Source organism: Bombina bombina, chromosome 6 (genome assembly GCF_027579735.1).
Source record: "Bombina bombina isolate aBomBom1 chromosome 6, aBomBom1.pri, whole genome shotgun sequence".
NCBI lineage: Eukaryota > Metazoa > Chordata > Amphibia > Anura > Bombinatoridae > Bombina > Bombina bombina.
The window spans coordinates 1,139,282,039-1,139,299,891 of record NC_069504.1 but is presented as its reverse complement, the minus strand read 5'-3'; the positions used below and the strand labels follow the sequence as shown (position 1 = coordinate 1,139,299,891).

General features: G+C 39.6%; 1 protein-coding gene across 2 annotated transcripts in view; it reads right to left on the bottom strand.

Moving 5' to 3' along the window:
- Positions 1-4,803: 4,803 nt before the first annotated feature.
- ABCC9 (ATP binding cassette subfamily C member 9) overlaps positions 4,804-17,853 on the bottom strand; it is a gene marked incomplete in the record, with an annotated part of 749,052 nt that continues 736,002 nt past the window's right edge. Inside the window, 1 exon segment of one of the 2 annotated variants that reach the window (XM_053719117.1) lies at positions 4,804-5,104. In XM_053719117.1, the coding sequence (XP_053575092.1) occupies positions 4,967-5,104 (138 nt within the window). 2 annotated transcript variants of the gene reach the window in all.

The following is a 17,853-nucleotide window of genomic DNA, read 5'->3' as shown; positions in this document are numbered from 1 at the left end:
CGCCCTATATCTCAGACCTTGCTTCCAGATACTCTCCCTCCTGTCCCCTTCACTCTGCTCATGACCTCCTCCTCTCCTCCTGTCAGGTCCTGTAAATTATCTTAACCTCTGTCTTGGTGTAACACAACTTATTAGCCAATATGTTGTGTTGTTACACACAGGTAAACACTGGAGGCCCTTTAGTGTATAGCTGTGTGTTTTATTGTTGCCCCTCTGACCATATACTCATATAATTTAATGAGCACAATAGTGATAAGGGGCTTGTAAAGGTGCTAGCTTAATATATTGAGTAAGACTATAACTTAAGGAGCGCAATACAGATCTACTTTGTTAAAGAAGATAAGACTGTAAGACTCGCATTTGACTCACAATATAATTAGGCAGTTCTTATTTGTATTGTTTAAGCTGAGATAGTACAAACATACGACCTGTACCCAGTTTGAGTGGAGCGGTCTGTCCTCACAGCGGGGTGAGCAGGGAGAGCTGTACAGGCGGCAAGAGCTGGTGAGCGGAGCAGTCTGACCTCAGAGCGCTGTGAGCAGGGAGAGCTGTACAGGCGGCAACAGCTGATGACGTCAGGCGTTCAGGCTCCGACTTGCGGTGAGACTGTGTGAGCTGCAGCGCAGCACAGGAGGGAAGCTGACACCTTACCGATAAGTGAGCAGACCGGAATGGATGTTGACAAAACACAGGCTTCACTTGCTGGGTAAATGAGGAGCTGCTGTAGGCTAGGTAGGAGGTTAGGTAACTGGAGGCTGTAGATGCACAAATACAGATGCAGGCTGGTGTATCAGTGTTAGGAACGGCTGCTAGGCTTGGAGTCTTCAGTCAGGAAGTGCAGATGCACATAGTAGACAAAATAACCTAGCAATGTGTGCATGAAAGGGAGGTGCTTAAATAGCACTTAGTGTGAGTTAGAGAGGCAAACTCTTAAAGGAACAGTACAGTGGAAGTAACCCTGACACCTCCTCTCTTGTCACCTCATCACACTCCTGTTTACAGGACTTCTCCAGACTGGCCCTTATCTTGTGGAACTCTCTGCCTCGCTCCACAAGATTCTTCCCTAGTTTTAAAAGCTTCAAGCTCTCCCTAAAGACTCTACTGTTCAGGGACGCATACAACCTACACTAACCTTTCTTTATACCAGTTCCTCTCCTCCATTGCTATCCCCTGAACCCCCTTAGCATGTAAGCCTAAGAGTCCAGCTGTTTGCAGATCACCTTCTTAAGCACTGACTACAACAGTGCAACTCTTGGCAGGGCCCTCTACCCTATAATTGTTTGGTTTTGTACTCCCCCTTTGTTTATAGCGCTGCCGAATCCGTTGGCGCTCTACAAATAACCGATAATAATAATAACACTTACAATGAATTTCAAATAAGTAGTAGATTTTCCTTCTGACAAATTTATTCTTTCCCCATTTGCCAGCCCCCCTGTATCATGTGACAGTCATCAGCCAATCGCAGACTAGTATACTTATACACTGAACTTGTGCATTTTGTTCCATAGAAAGTGTGAATAGAAAAAGACAATGGAAGTAAATTGGAAAGTGCCTTAAAACTGCTGCTCTTTCTGATCCATGAAAGTTTAATTTTTTCCTGCATAATTTAGATACGATTTACATTTTTTCATAAAATGCGATTATTGCTGAACCATTTCCTTGCGATTTTTCGCACAATTACATTTTTATTTCAAAACTTTATTCGTTTCATACAATTCTCGAAGTATGATTTGATTTTGTGAGCCCTATTGTAATATCTGTTTCACCTTCACATTAGGGTGGGCGAATGTGCTGAGAGTGTAATTCAGTTGGTAAAATAAATAGGCCTGTGAATTATATTTTAGAGTCGAATGATGAACGAAAATCCATTAAAATTTGGTAATCAAATGTTATTGCTGGTTTACGAATGTTCATGATTACATTGAATATCCACATTTAACATTTTGAATGTAACGGTCGATTTAACAAATACTGTTCAGAAGATCCATAGTTCATGTGGTAGGGAATTTAGTAAATTGGTACATAATAGATACAAATATATCAATCAGAATGTTTCTATTTCAAATATTACATTTAAAGAATTACATTAAATGAATGTTAGAATGTTGTACAAACATTCAAAATTCAATCTGTGTATGTTAATAGAAAGAGGGGTTCAATCATTGCCATTTGTGTGCAGCTGTTAGCCAAGTGAGGTCAATACATGATAGGTGATTTGCTACAAAAAAAAAGAGATTAAATAATTGCTCTTTGTGTTTTACTATCAGCTAAGCAAGATAAAATCATTAATATGTGGTTTGCTGGCACATAAGGGTTGAAACACTGTCCTTTATGGGTTATTGTCAGCCAGGAAAGAAAAGTTAATGAAAGACAAAGTAGATCTATTTGAAATGGTTTGGACTGACTGGAAAGACGCACATGACACTCAATGGATACCTCCAGTTAGGGCCTAAGCGATTCTATCCTGGGCACTTCGGGGTGACTGCCTGAGATGTCCCTCCTCCCCCCCCCCTTCCTCCCCTTATCTGGGTCCCTTCCTCTCCTCCACCCCCCCCACTCTCCTACCCCCCTTTTTTAATAGCTATCTTGAAATGTACCAACCTCTTTTTCTGTCTGTTGAACATACAAGTTATATGTTATAGTTTTTTGTACTCATACAGACTTGTCATGTATCATATTGTGCAGGGGACTTGCGAGTCCCCAGTTGCTGTATTATATTGTTTAAAACGAATAAAAATTTTATGATTCAAAAAAAAAAAAAAAATAATGAAAGGGGCAGTCAACACCGATGAAGACTTTATCCCATACCTTAGATCAAGCAAAAAAAAAGAGCCTGCACCGCATCCCATCTTCAATAACACTAACGTTAGGTGGCTAATCTTCAATGAACATTTAGTTAACAGCTGCAGATATGGCCGCCAAACTCCTCCCCCTGTTACGTAGGAGGCTTCTTCTCTAAGTCTTCAGCCAATGCGAATCAAATCCTCAGCTAGATTCTTTAGCCGCGTTCACGGAGACACTGCTCTATTTCTAATAGCGTGTGTGCGCATTAGAAATAGAACAGTGTCCCTGTGAACGAGTATGTATTTAAAACAAGAAGCCTCCTACATAACAGGGGGAGGAGTTTGGTGGCCATATCTGCGGCTGTTAACTAAATGTTCATTGAAGATTAGCCACGTAACGTTAGTGTTATTGAAAATGGGATGCGGTGAAGGCTCTTTTTTTTTGCTTGATCTAAGGTATGGGATAAAGTTTTCATCGGTGTTGACTGTCCCTTTAAAGGGTTACATTCTTGCCCTTTATGTCTTACTGTTAGCTGAGTGGGGTAAATCCAAGATAGGTGTGTTGTGCTGACACAAAGGGGATTAAATAATTGTTCTGTTTAGTGGCAGCTAAAGGGGTTACAATCACTGTGTTGTGAGAAAGATAATACAATGCTTGTTCTAACTGCACGGTAGCACTTGTCACCATACAGATCAGTTTGCATTTGTATATTCATTTCCTCACTGTGACACTGTGAACATTAGTGAGAACCTGAAATGTTTTTGTCTTGTTGTTTCACATTGTGTGTTCAGATAGTGAATAGAAGAAAGGTTATAATGAAAAGATCTAAATGTGAGATTTATCTAAAGATCTAAAGAGAAGATCATTTGCGAAGCAGCTCCAGTAAATGCTATAATTTCCTGTATTATAGGGAATACGACTCTACTGGGATTTCTACATTACAATCATAGAGAGTATCTGTGATTTTTTAAATATTTTTCTATCCAAGGTTATTTTTATATACTTAGTCCTACAAGGCAAGTATCTGAAATGTGAGTGCGGGTGGTGTGGTCTTTACAACCATTTATTTCACCCCATTCACCACTTTAACCCATTGGCTACATAAAAGTACCATGTGATTTATGCAAGCTGTCAGTTCTGGGGTTCTGATACCTGGGGTGGACACCCCTGCTTGATGGTATAAGACCCATGGAGATGTTTCTAGAGAGTCCATCTTGTCTTGAATCCCTTTCCCCTCTCCACCCCTCTCCACCCACCCATAAACTTCTCACTGGTCAACTCCATGACACCAAGAAATCAAGTCTGTGTTGCTGGCAACTGAGGGTTAATATCATTGTAATACTTAATTCAGTATTGATGATGAAACCTAATGTAGGTTGATAAATGCTTTCCCTGACACTAGTAACATAAATTCATGACGTGTGTAAATATAAAAGAAATCACTACACACTATTAATGATCAATCAGCTGCAGGTTATTTAATCTGTGATGTTATCTTTATACCCACACAACTGTTATTTTGTTACATAATCGTGAGATTAACGACACAATCCTTTAGAGAAACATAACAAATGATTTATCTACAAACATTCCTATAGACTTTAAAGTGATATTCTTTAGAAAATAATTTGATACATTTTTCTAAATGATTGTAACAAAACCACAGATATTGATTTCATGTTGTTTTCAGGAGATGACGATCACGGAACACACTGACAATAACGGCTGAGGTTTAGAAATTGTTATCAGCGGAAAACAAGCCCAGGATTGTTATTTGCCCCAAAGTGAAAACTGGATCATATAAATAAAAATAAGCATCTTCATATTACTCATTATAAATATCCTGTACTATACACACATTATTCCAGTCTAATCAGTCATGTGCACAATTAAGGCCAATTAGCATCAAGATAAAAATAATTGTCAATCAATAATAAACTTAACACCCTGTGTATTTGTGTGACATTGCAGTGACATTATATAAACACTTAAAGTCATGTGACTCACAAACAGGCGGTAAACAGTGAAGAAAACTTTATTTCTATGTGCCATACAAATATTGTAAAATATATAAAGGAGATATGGGTCAGCCATGTATACGGCCGTGCTCTCTTTAAATATAAAATATGAACACTTCGTTTAAAAAAAGGCTATAAAATATTTCATGCAGCTTAAAAATCGTTCACATATCGGCTCGAACAAAGGAAGCAAAAATTCCGTCTTCCTGCGCCAGAAGGCTCCCTGGGGTGTCATACTCTAGGATAATCCCTCTGCGCATAACGATCACCAGGTCTGCGGTGAGAATCGTATGAACTCGATGCTGTGAAGAAACAGATTGCAATGAGTAAACACAATTTGTGTAAGAGCAAGGATATCCCGCTACTGAATCCTCCTATGTTACATTTATGTTATTCCTGCATGTTTCTAGGCACGTTAAGGCTTTTAAATGAAGAGAAGGTACAGGAGACAGAAGGACATAGAGACAATGTTAGTGGCACATAGAGCATATATACCTAGAGTCACAGACACATAGAGCATAGATACCCAGAGTCACAGACTCATAGAGCATATATACCCAGAGTCACAGACACATAGAGCATAGATACCCAGAGTCACAGGCACATAGAGCATAGATACCCAGAGTCACAGACTCATAGAGCATAGATACCCAGAGTCACAGACTCATAGAGCATAGATACCCAGAGTCACAGACTCATAGAGCATAGATACCCAAAGTCACAGGCACATAGAGCATAGATACCCAGAGTCACAGACTCATAGAGCATAGATACCCAGAGTCACAGACTCATAGAGCATATATACCTAGAGTCACAGACACATAGAGCATAGATACCCAGAGTCACAGACTCATAGAGCATAGATACCCAGAGTCACAGACTCATAGAGCATATATACCCAGAGTCACAGACACATAGAGCATAGATACCCAGAGTCACAGGCACATAGAGCATATATACCCAGAGTCACATACACATAGAGCATATATACCCAGAGTCACATACACATAGAGCATATATACCCAGAGTCACAGACACATAGAGCATAGATACCCAGACTCACAGGCACATAGAGCATATATACCCAGACTCACAGGCACATAGAGCATAGATACCCAGACTCACAGACTAATAGAGCATATATACCCAGAGTCACAGACACATAGAGCATAGATACCCAGAGTCACAGGCACATAGAGCATATATACCCAGAGTCACATACACATAGAGCATATATACCCAGAGTCACATACACATAGAGCATATATACCTAGAGTCCCAGACACATAGAGCATAGATACCCAGAGTCACAGACTCATAGAGCATATATACCCAGAGTCACAGACACATAGAGCATAGATACCCAGAGTCACAGGCACATAGAGCATATATACCCAGAGTCACATACACATAGAGCATATATACCCAGAGTCACATACACATAGAGCATATATACCCAGAGTCACAGACACATAGAGCATAGATACCCAGACTCACAGGCACATAGAGCATATATACCCAGACTCACAGACACATAGAGCATATATACCCAGACTCACAGACACATAGAGCATAGATACCCAGAGTCACAGACTCATAGAGCATAGATACCCAGAGTCACAGACTCATAGAGCATAGATACCCAGAGTCACAGGCACATAGAGCATATATACCCAGAGTCACAGACTCATAGAGCATAGATACCCAGAGTCACAGACACATCGAGCATAGATACCCAGAGTCACAGACACAGAGCATATATACCCAGAGTCACAGGCACATAGAGCATAGATACCCAGATTCACAGGCACATAGAGCATATATACCCAGAGTCACAGGCACATAGAACATAGATACACAGATTCACAGGTACATAGAGCATATATACCCAGAGTCACAGGAACATAGAGCATATATACCCAGAGCCACAGACACATAGAGCATAGATACCCAGATTCACAGGCACATAGAGCATAGATACCCAGAGCCACAGACACATAGAGCATATATACCCAGAGTAACAGGCACATAGAGCATATATACCTAGACTCACAGGCACATAGAGCATATATACCCAGAGTCACAGGCACATAGAGCATATATACCCAGAGTCACAGGCACATAGAGCATATATACCCAGAGTCACAGGCACATAGAGCATATATACCCAGAGTCACAGGCACATAGAGCATATATACCCAGAGTCACAGGCCCATAGAGCATATATACCCAGAGTCACAGGAACATAGAGCATATATACCCAGAGTCACAGGCACATAGAGCATATATACCCAGAGTCACAGGCCCATAGAGCATATACACCCAGAGTCACAGGCACATAGAGCATATATACCCAGAGTCACAGGCACATAGAGCATATATACCCAGAGTCACGGGCCCATAGAGCATATATACCCAGAGTCACAGGCACATAGAGCATATATACCCAGAGTCACAGGCACATAGAGCATATATACCCAGAGTCACAGGCCCATAGAGCATATATACCCAGAGTCACAGGCACATAGAGCATATATACCCAGAGTCACAGGTACATAGAGCATATATACCCAGAGTCACAGGCCCATAGAGCATATACACCCAGAGTCAAAGGCACATAGAGCATATTTACCCAGACTCACAGGCACATAAAACATATATACCAAGACTCACAGGCACATAGAGCATATATACCCAGACTCACAGGCACATAAAACATATATACCCAGAGTCACAGGCCCATAGAACATATATACCCATAGTCACAGGCACATAGAGCATATATACCCAGAGTCACAGGCACATAGAGCATATATACCCAGTCACAGGCCCATAGAGCATATACACCCAGAGTCACAGGCACATAGAGCATATATACCCAGAGTCACAGGCCCATAGAGCATATACACCCAGAGTCACAGGCACATAGAACATATATACCCAGAGTCACAGGCACATAGAGCATATATACCCAGAGTCACAGGCACATAGAGCATATATACCCAGAGTTACAGACACATAGAGCATATACACTATTATTATTATTATTATTATTATTATCATTTATTTATAAAGCGCCAGCAGATTACACAGCGCTATACAAAGAATAAAAATATTACAGGGATACAGTAATACACAAACAAGTACAGTAGGGGTGCAATAATTGAGTTATACAAAAGTAGAGGAATACCCTGCCCTTGAGCACAATCAGTAGTAGTTCACTTTAAATACAAAGTGACCTACAGGTAGAGGGGCTCTCAAGCTCACAAGCTAAAGGAGAGGGAATGGACACAGAAGGTGAGGGAGAAAGGAAATAAGTCTGATATAAGGCAGGGTAAACTGAGTGATGATATAGGGAAATAAGTCTGATATAAGGCAGGGTAAACTGAGTGATGATATACGGAAATAAGTCTGAAATAAGGCAGGGTAAACTGAGTGATGATATAGGGAAATAAGTCTGATATAAGGCAGGGTAAACTGAGTGATGATATAGGGAAATAAGTCTGATATAAGGCAGGGTAAACTGAGTGATGATATATGGAAATAAGCCTGATATAAGGCAGGGTAAACTGAGTGATGATATAGGGAAATAAGTCTGATATAAGGCAGGGTAAACTGAGTGATGATATACGGAAATAAGTCTGAAATAAGGCAGGGTAAACTGAGTGATGATATAGGGAAATAAGTCTGATATAAGGCAGGGTAAACTGAGTGATGATATAGGGAAATAAGCCTGATATAAGGCAGGGTAAACTGAGTGATGATATAGGGAAATAAGTCTGATATAAGTCAGGGTAAACTGAGTGATGATATAGGGAAATAAGTCTGATATAAGGCAGGGTAAACTGAGTGATGATATAGGGAAATAAGCCTGATATAAGGCAGGGTAAACTGAGTGATGATATAGGGAAATAAGTCTGATATAAGGCAGGGTAAACTGAGTGATGATATAGGGAAATAAGCCTGATATAAGGCAGGGTAAACTGAGTGATGATATAGGGAAATAAGTCTGATATAAGGCAGGGTAAACTGAGTGATGATATAGGGAAATGAGTCTGATATAAGGCAGAGTAAACTGAGTGATGATATAGGGAAATAAGTCTGATATAAGGCAGGGTAAACTGAGTGATGATATAGGGAAATAAGTCTGATATAAGGCAGGGTAAACTGAGTGATGATATAGGGAAATAAGTCTGATATAAGGCAGGGTAAACTGAGTGTGAGTGATGATATATGGAAATAAGCCTGATATAAGGCAGGGTAAACTGAGTGATGATATAGGGAAATAAGTCTGATATAAGGCAGGGTAAACTGAGTGTGAGTGATGATATAGGGAAATAAGTCTGATATAAGGCAGGGTAAACTGAGTGATGATATAGGGAAATGAGTCTGATATAAGGCAGAGTAAACTGAGTGATGATATAGGGAAATAAGTGTGATATAAGGCAGGGTAAACTGAGTGATGATATAGGGAAATAAGCCTGATATAAGGCAGGGTAAACTGAGTGATGATATAGGGAAATAAGTCTGATATAAGGCAGGGTAAACTGAGTGTGAGTGATGATATAGGGAAATAAGTCTGATATAAGGCAGGGTAAACTGAGTGATGATATAGGGAAATAAGCCTGATATAAGGCAGGGTAAACTGAGTTATGATATAGGGAAATAAGCCTGATATAAGGAAGGGTAAACTGAGTGATGATATAGGGAAATAAGTCTGATATAAGGCAGGGTAAACTGAGTGATGATATAGGGAAATAAGCCTGATATAAGGCAGGGTAAACTAAGTGATGATATAGGGAAATAAGCCTGATATAAGGCAGGGTAAACTGAGTGATGATATATGGAAATAAGCCTGATATAAGGCAGGGTAAACTGAGTGATGATATAGGGAAATAAGTCTGATATAAGGCAGGGTAAACTGAGTGATGATATAGGGAAATAAGCCTGATATAAGGCAGGGTAAACTGAGTGATGATATAGGGAAATAAGCCTGATATAAGGCAGGGTAAACTGAGTGATGATATAGGGAAATAAGCCTGATATAAGGCAGGGTAAACTGAGTGATGATATAGGGAAATAAGTCTGATATAAGGCAGGGTAAACTGAGTGATGATATAGGGAAATGAGTCTGATATAAGGCAGAGTAAACTGAGTGATGATATAGGGAAATAAGCCTGATATAAGGCAGGGTAAACTGAGTGATGATATAGGGAAATAAGTCTGATATAAGGCAGGGTAAACTGAGTGTGAGTGATGATATAGGGAAATAAGTCTGATATAAGGCAGGGTAAACTGAGTGATGATATAGGGAAATAAGCCTGATATAAGGCAGGGTAAACTGAGTTATGATATAGGGAAATAAGCCTGATATAAGGAAGGGTAAACTGAGTGATGATATAGGGAAATAAGTCTGATATAAGGCAGGGTAAACTGAGTGATGATATAGGGAAATAAGCCTGATATAAGGCAGGGTAAACTAAGTGATGATATAGGGAAATAAGCCTGATATAAGGCAGGGTAAACTGAGTGATGATATATGGAAATAAGCCTGATATAAGGCAGGGTAAACTGAGTGATGATATAGGGAAATAAGTCTGATATAAGGCAGGGTAAACTGAGTGATGATATAGGGAAATAAGCCTGATATAAGGCAGGGTAAACTGAGTTATGATATAGGGAAATAAGCCTGATATAAGGAAGGGTAAACTGAGTGATGATATAGGGAAATAAGTCTGATATAAGGCAGGGTAAACTGAGTGATGATATAGGGAAATAAGCCTGATATAAGGCAGGGTAAACTAAGTGATGATATAGGGAAATAAGCCTGATATAAGGCAGGGTAAACTGAGTGATGATATATGGAAATAAGCCTGATATAAGGCAGGGTAAACTGAGTGATGATATAGGGAAATAAGCCTGATATAAGGCAGGGTAAACTGAGTGATGATATAGGGAAATAAGCCTGATATAAGGCAGGGTAAACTGAATGATGATATAGGGAAATAAGCCTGATATAAGGCAGGGTAAACTGAGTGATGATATAGGGAAATAAGTCTGATATAAGGCAGGGTAAACTGAGTGATGATATAGGGAAATGAGTCTGATATAAGGCAGAGTAAACTGAGTGATGATATACGGAAATAAGTCTGATATAAGGCAGAGTAAACTGAATGATGATATAGGGAAATAAGTCTGATATAAAGCAGGGTAAACTGAGTGATGATATAGGGAAATAAGTCTGATATAAGGCAGGGTAAACTGAGTGATGATATAGGGAAATAAGCCTGATATAAGGCAGGGTAAACTGAGTGATGATATAGGGAAATAAGCCTGATATAAGGCAGGGTAAACTGAGTGATGATATAGGGAAATAAGCCTGATATAAGGCCGGGTAAACTGAGTGATGATATATGGAAATAAGTCTGATATAAGGCAGGGTAAACTGAGTGATGATATAGGGAAATGAGCCTGATATAAGGCAGGGTAAACTGAGTGATGATATAGGGAAATAAGCCTGATATAAGGCAGGGTAAACTGAGTGATGAAATAGGGAAATAAGTCTGATATAAGGTAGGGTAAACTGAGTGTGAGTGATGATATAGGGAAATAAGTCTGATATAAGGCAGGGTAAACTGAGTGATGATATAGGGAAATAAGTCTGATATAAGGCAGGGTAAACTGAGTGATGATATAGGGAAATAAGCCTGATATAAGGCAGGGTAAACTGAGTGATGATATAGGGAAATAAGCCTGATATAAGGCAGGGTAAACTGAGTGATGATATAGGGAAATAAGCCTGATATAAGGCAGGGTAAACTGAGTGATGATATAGGGAAATAAGCCTGATATAAGGCAGGGTAAACTGAGTGATGATATAGGGAAATAAGCCTGATATAAGGCAGGGTAAACTGAGTGATAATATAGGGAAATAAGCCTGATATAAGGAAGGGTAAACTGAGTGATGATATAGGGAAATAAGCCTGATATAAGGAAGGGTAAACTGAGTGATGATATAGGGAAATAAGTCTGATATAAGGCAGGGTAAACTGAGTGATGATATAGGGAAATAAGTCTGATATAAGGCAGGGTAAACTGAGTGATGATATAGGGAAATAAGTCTGATATAAGGCAGGGTAAACTGAGTGATGATATAGGGAAATAAGTCTGATATAAGGCAGGGTAAACTGAGTGATGATATAGGGAAATAAGCCTGATATAAGGCAGGGTAAACTGAGTGATGATATAGGGAAATAAGCCTGATATAAGGCAGGGTAAACTGAGTGATGATATAGGGAAATAAGCCTGATATAAGGCAGGGTAAACTGAGTGATGATATAGGGAAATAAGCCTGATATAAGGCAGGGTAAACTGAGTGATGATATAGGGAAAAAAGCCTGATATAAGGCAGGGTAAACTGAGTGATGATATAGGGAAATAAGCCTGATATAAGGCAGGGTAAACTGAGTGATGATATAGGGAAATAAGCCTGATATAAGGCAGGGTAAACTGAGTGATGATATAGGGAAATAAGTCTGATATAAGGCAGGGTAAACTGAGTGATGATATAGGGAAATAAGTCTGATATAAGGCAGGGTAATCTGAGTGATGATATAGGGAAATAAGTCTGATATAAGGCAGGGTAAACTGAGTGATGATATAGGGAAATAAGCCTGATATAAGGCAGTGTAAACTGAGTGATGATATAGGGAAATAAGTCTGATATAAGGCAGGGTAAACTGAGTGATGATATAGGGAAATAAGCCTGATATAAGGCAGGGTAAACTGAGTGATGATATAGGGAAATAAGTCTGATATAAGGCAGGGTAAACTGAGTGATGATATAGGGAAATAAGCCTGATATAAGGCAGGGTAAACTGAGTGATGATATAGGGAAATAAGCCTGATATAAGGCAGGGTAAACTGAGTGATGATATAGGGAAATAAGCCTGATATAAGGCAGGGTAAACTGAGTGATAATATAGGGAAATAAGCCTGATATAAGGAAGGGTAAACTGAGTGATGATATAGGGAAATAAGCCTGATATAAGGAAGGGTAAACTGAGTGATGATATAGGGAAATAAGTCTGATATAAGGCAGGGTAAACTGAGTGATGATATAGGGAAATAAGTCTGATATAAGGCAGGGTAAACTGAGTGATGATATAGGGAAATAAGTCTGATATAAGGCAGGGTAAACTGAGTGATGATATAGGGAAATAAGTCTGATATAAGGCAGGGTAAACTGAGTGATGATATAGGGAAATAAGCCTGATATAAGGCAGGGTAAACTGAGTGATGATATAGGGAAATAAGCCTGATATAAGGCAGGGTAAACTGAGTGATGATATAGGGAAATAAGCCTGATATAAGGCAGGGTAAACTGAGTGATGATATAGGGAAATAAGCCTGATATAAGGCAGGGTAAACTGAGTGATGATATAGGGAAAAAAGCCTGATATAAGGCAGGGTAAACTGAGTGATGATATAGGGAAATAAGCCTGATATAAGGCAGGGTAAACTGAGTGATGATATAGGGAAATAAGCCTGATATAAGGCAGGGTAAACTGAGTGATGATATAGGGAAATAAGTCTGATATAAGGCAGGGTAAACTGAGTGATGATATAGGGAAATAAGTCTGATATAAGGCAGGGTAATCTGAGTGATGATATAGGGAAATAAGTCTGATATAAGGCAGGGTAAACTGAGTGATGATATAGGGAAATAAGCCTGATATAAGGCAGTGTAAACTGAGTGATGATATAGGGAAATAAGTCTGATATAAGGCAGGGTAAACTGAGTGATGATATAGGGAAATAAGCCTGATATAAGGCAGGGTAAACTGAGTGATGATATAGGGAAATAAGTCTGATATAAGGCAGGGTAAACTGAGTGATGATATAGGGAAATAAGCCTGATATAAGGCAGGGTAAACTGAGTGATGATATAGGGAAATAAGTCTGATATAAGGCAGGGTAAACTGAGTGATGATATAGGTAAATAAGCCTGATATAAGGCAGGGTAAACTGAGTGATGATATAGGGAAATAAGTCTGATATAAGGCAGGGTAAACTGAGTGATGATATAGGGAAATAAGCCTGATATAAGGCAGAGTAAACTGAGTGATGATATAGGGAAATAAGTCTGATATAAGGCAGGGTAAACTGAGTAATGATATAGGGAAATAAGCCTGATATAAGGCAGGGTAAACTGAGTGATGATATAGGGAAATAAGTCTGATATAAGGCAGGGTAAACTGAGTGATGATATACGGAAATAAGTCTGATATAAGGCAGGGTAAACTGAGTGATGATATAGGGAAATAAGTCTGATATAAGGCAGAGTAAACTGAGTGATGATATAGGGAAATAAGTCTGATATAAGGCAGGGTAAACTGAGTGATGATATAGGGAAATAAGTCTGATATAAGGCAGGGTAAACTGAGTGTGAGTGATGATATAGGGAAATAAGCCTGATATAAGGCAGGGTAAACTGAGTGATGATATAGGGAAATAAGCCTGATATAAGGCAGGGTAAAATGAGTGATGATATAGGGAAATAAGTCTGATATAAGGCAGGGTAAACTGAGTGATGATATAGGGAAATAAGCCTGATATAAGGCAGGGTAAACTGAGTGATGATATAGGGAAATAAGTCTGATATAAGGCAGGGTAAACTGAGTGATGATATAGGGAAATAAGTCTGATATAAGGCAGGGTAAACTGAGTGATGATATAGGGAAATAAGTCTGATATAAGGCAGGGTAAACTGAGTGATGATATAGGGAAATAAGTCTGATATAAGGCAGGGTAAACTGAGTGATGATATAGGGAAATAAGTCTAATATAAGGCAGGGTAAACTGAGTGATGATATAGGGAAATAAGTCTGATATAAGGCAGGGTAAACTGAGTGATGATATAGGGAAATAAGTCTGATATAAGGCAGGGTAAACTGAGTGATGATATAGGGAAATAAGTCTGATATAAGGCAGGGTAAACTGAGTGATGATATAGGGAAATAAGTCTGATATAAGGCAGGGTAAACTGAGTGATGATATAGGGAAATAAGTCTGATATAAGGCAGGGTAAACTGAGTGATGATATAGGGAAATAAGTCTGATATAAGGCAGGGTAAACTGAGTGATGATATAGGGAAATAAGTCTGATATAAGGCAGGGTAAACTGAGTGATGATATAGGGAAATAAGTCTGATATAAGTCAGGGTAAACTGAGTGATGATATAGGGAAATAAGTCTGATATAAGGCAGGGTAAACTGAGTGATGATATAGGGAAATAAGTCTGATATAAGGCAGGGTAAACTGAGTGATGATATAGGGAAATAAGTCTGATATAAGGCAGGGTAAACTGAGTGATGATATAGGGAAATAAGTCTGATATAAGGCAGGGTAAACTGAGTGTGAGTGATGACATAGGGAAATAAGCCTGATATAAGGCAGGGTAAACTGAGTGATGATATAGGGAAATAAGTCTGATATAAGGCAGGGTAAACTGAGTGATGAAATAGGGAAATAAGTCTGATATAAGGCAGGGTAAACTGAGTGTGAGTGATGATATAGGGAAATAAGTCTGATATAAGGCAGGGTAAACTGAGTGATGATATAGGGAAATAAGTCTGATATAAGGCAGGGTAAACTGAGTGATGATATAGGGAAATAAGCCTGATATAAGGCAGGGTAAACTGAGTGATGATATAGGGAAATAAGCCTGATATAAGGCAGGGTAAACTGAGTGATGATATAGGGAAATAAGCCTGATATAAGGCAGGGTAAACTGAGTGATGATATAGGGAAATAAGCCTGATATAAGGCAGGGTAAACTGAGTGATGATATAGGGAAATAAGCCTGATATAAGGCAGGGTAAACTGAGTGATGATATAGGGAAATAAGCCTGATATAAGGCAGGGTAAACTGAGTGATGATATAGGGAAATAAGTCTGATATAAGGCAGGGTAAACTGAGTGATGATATACGGAAATAAGCCTGATATAAGGCAGGGTAAACTGAGTGATGATATAGGGAAAAAAGCCTGATATAAGGCAGGGTAAACTGAGTGATGATATAGGGAAATAAGTCTGATATAAGGCAGAGTGAACTGAGTGATGATATAGGGAAAGAAGTGTATTGTGACTGAGCAAAAGAGATTTTGAAAAGTGTAAAAGATTGTGGTAAAATGTCAGTACAATGGCTGTGAGTCTGAAGTGGTTTCTTTATCCTGGATTATTAGTGACAGCTGCACATAACTGTTAGAAGGTGTGTGTATATATTAAGGTAAACACTAGGGTGGGTTGGTGGTGGGACGGGACTGGAGGGCTAGTGCTTGCAAACACTAGACTTACAGACAAATAGAGCATATATACCAAGACTCACAGGCACATAGAGCATATATACCAAGACTCACAGGCACATAGAGCATATATACCAAGACTCACAGGCACATAGAGCATATATACCAAGACTCACAGGCACATAGAGCATATATACCAAGACTCACAGGCACATAGAGCATATATACCCAGACTCACAGGCACATATAGCATATATACCAAGACTCACAGGCACATAGAGCATATATACCCAGACTCACAGGCACATAGAGCATATATACCAAGACTCACAGGCACATAGAGCATATATACCAAGACTCACAGGCACATAGAGCATATATACCAAGACTCACAGGCACATAGAGCATATATACCAAGACTCACAGGCACATAGAGCATATATACCCAGACTCACAGGCACATATAGCATATATACCAAGACTCACAGGCACATAGAGCATATATACCCAGACTCACAGGCACATAGAGCATATATACCCAGACTCACAGGCACATAGAGCATATATATCCAGACTCACAGGCACATAGAGCATATATACCCAGACTCACAGGCACATAGAGCATATATACCCAGACTCACAGGCACATAGAGCATATATACCCAGACTCACAGGCACATAGAGCATATATACCCAGAGTCACAGGCACATAGAGCATATACACCCAGAGTCACAGGCACATAGAGCATATATACCCAGAGTCACAGGCACATAGAGCATATACACCCAGAGTCACAGGCACATAGAGCATATATACCCAGACTCACAGGCATATAGAGCATATATACCAAGACTCACAGGCACATAGAGCATATATACCAAGACTCACAGGCACATAGAGCATATATACCCAGACTCACAGGCACATAGAGCATATATACCAAGACTCACAGGCACATAGAGCATATATACCAAGACTCACAGACACATAGAGCATATATACTCAGAGTCACAGGCACATAGAGCATATACACCCAGAGTCACAGGCACATAGAGCATATATACCCAGACTCACAGGCATATAGAGCATATATACCAAGACTCACAGGCACATAGAGCATATATACCAAGACTCACAGGCACATAGAGCATATATACCCAGACTCACAGGCACATAGAGCATATATACCCAGACTCACAGGCACATAGAGCATATATACCCAGACTCACAGGCACATAGAGCATATATACCCAGACTCACAGGCACATAGAGCATATATACCCAGACTCACAGGCACATAGAGCATATATACCCAGAGTCACAGGCACATAGAGCATATACACACAGAGTCACAGGCACATAGAGCATATATACCCAGAGTCACAGGCACATAGAGCATATACTCCCAGAGTCACAGGCACATAGAGCATATATACCCAGACTCACAGGCATATAGAGCATATATACCAAGACTCACAGGCACATAGAGCATATATACCAAGACTCACAGGCACATAGAGCATATATACCCAGACTCACAGGCACATAGAGCATATATACCAAGACTCACAGGCACATAGAGCATATATACCAAGACTCACAGGCACATAGAGCATATATACTCAGAGTCACAGGCACATAGAGCATATACACCCAGAGTCACAGGCACATAGAGCATATATACCCAGACTCACAGGCATATAGAGCATATATACCCAGACTCACAGGCACATAGAGCATATA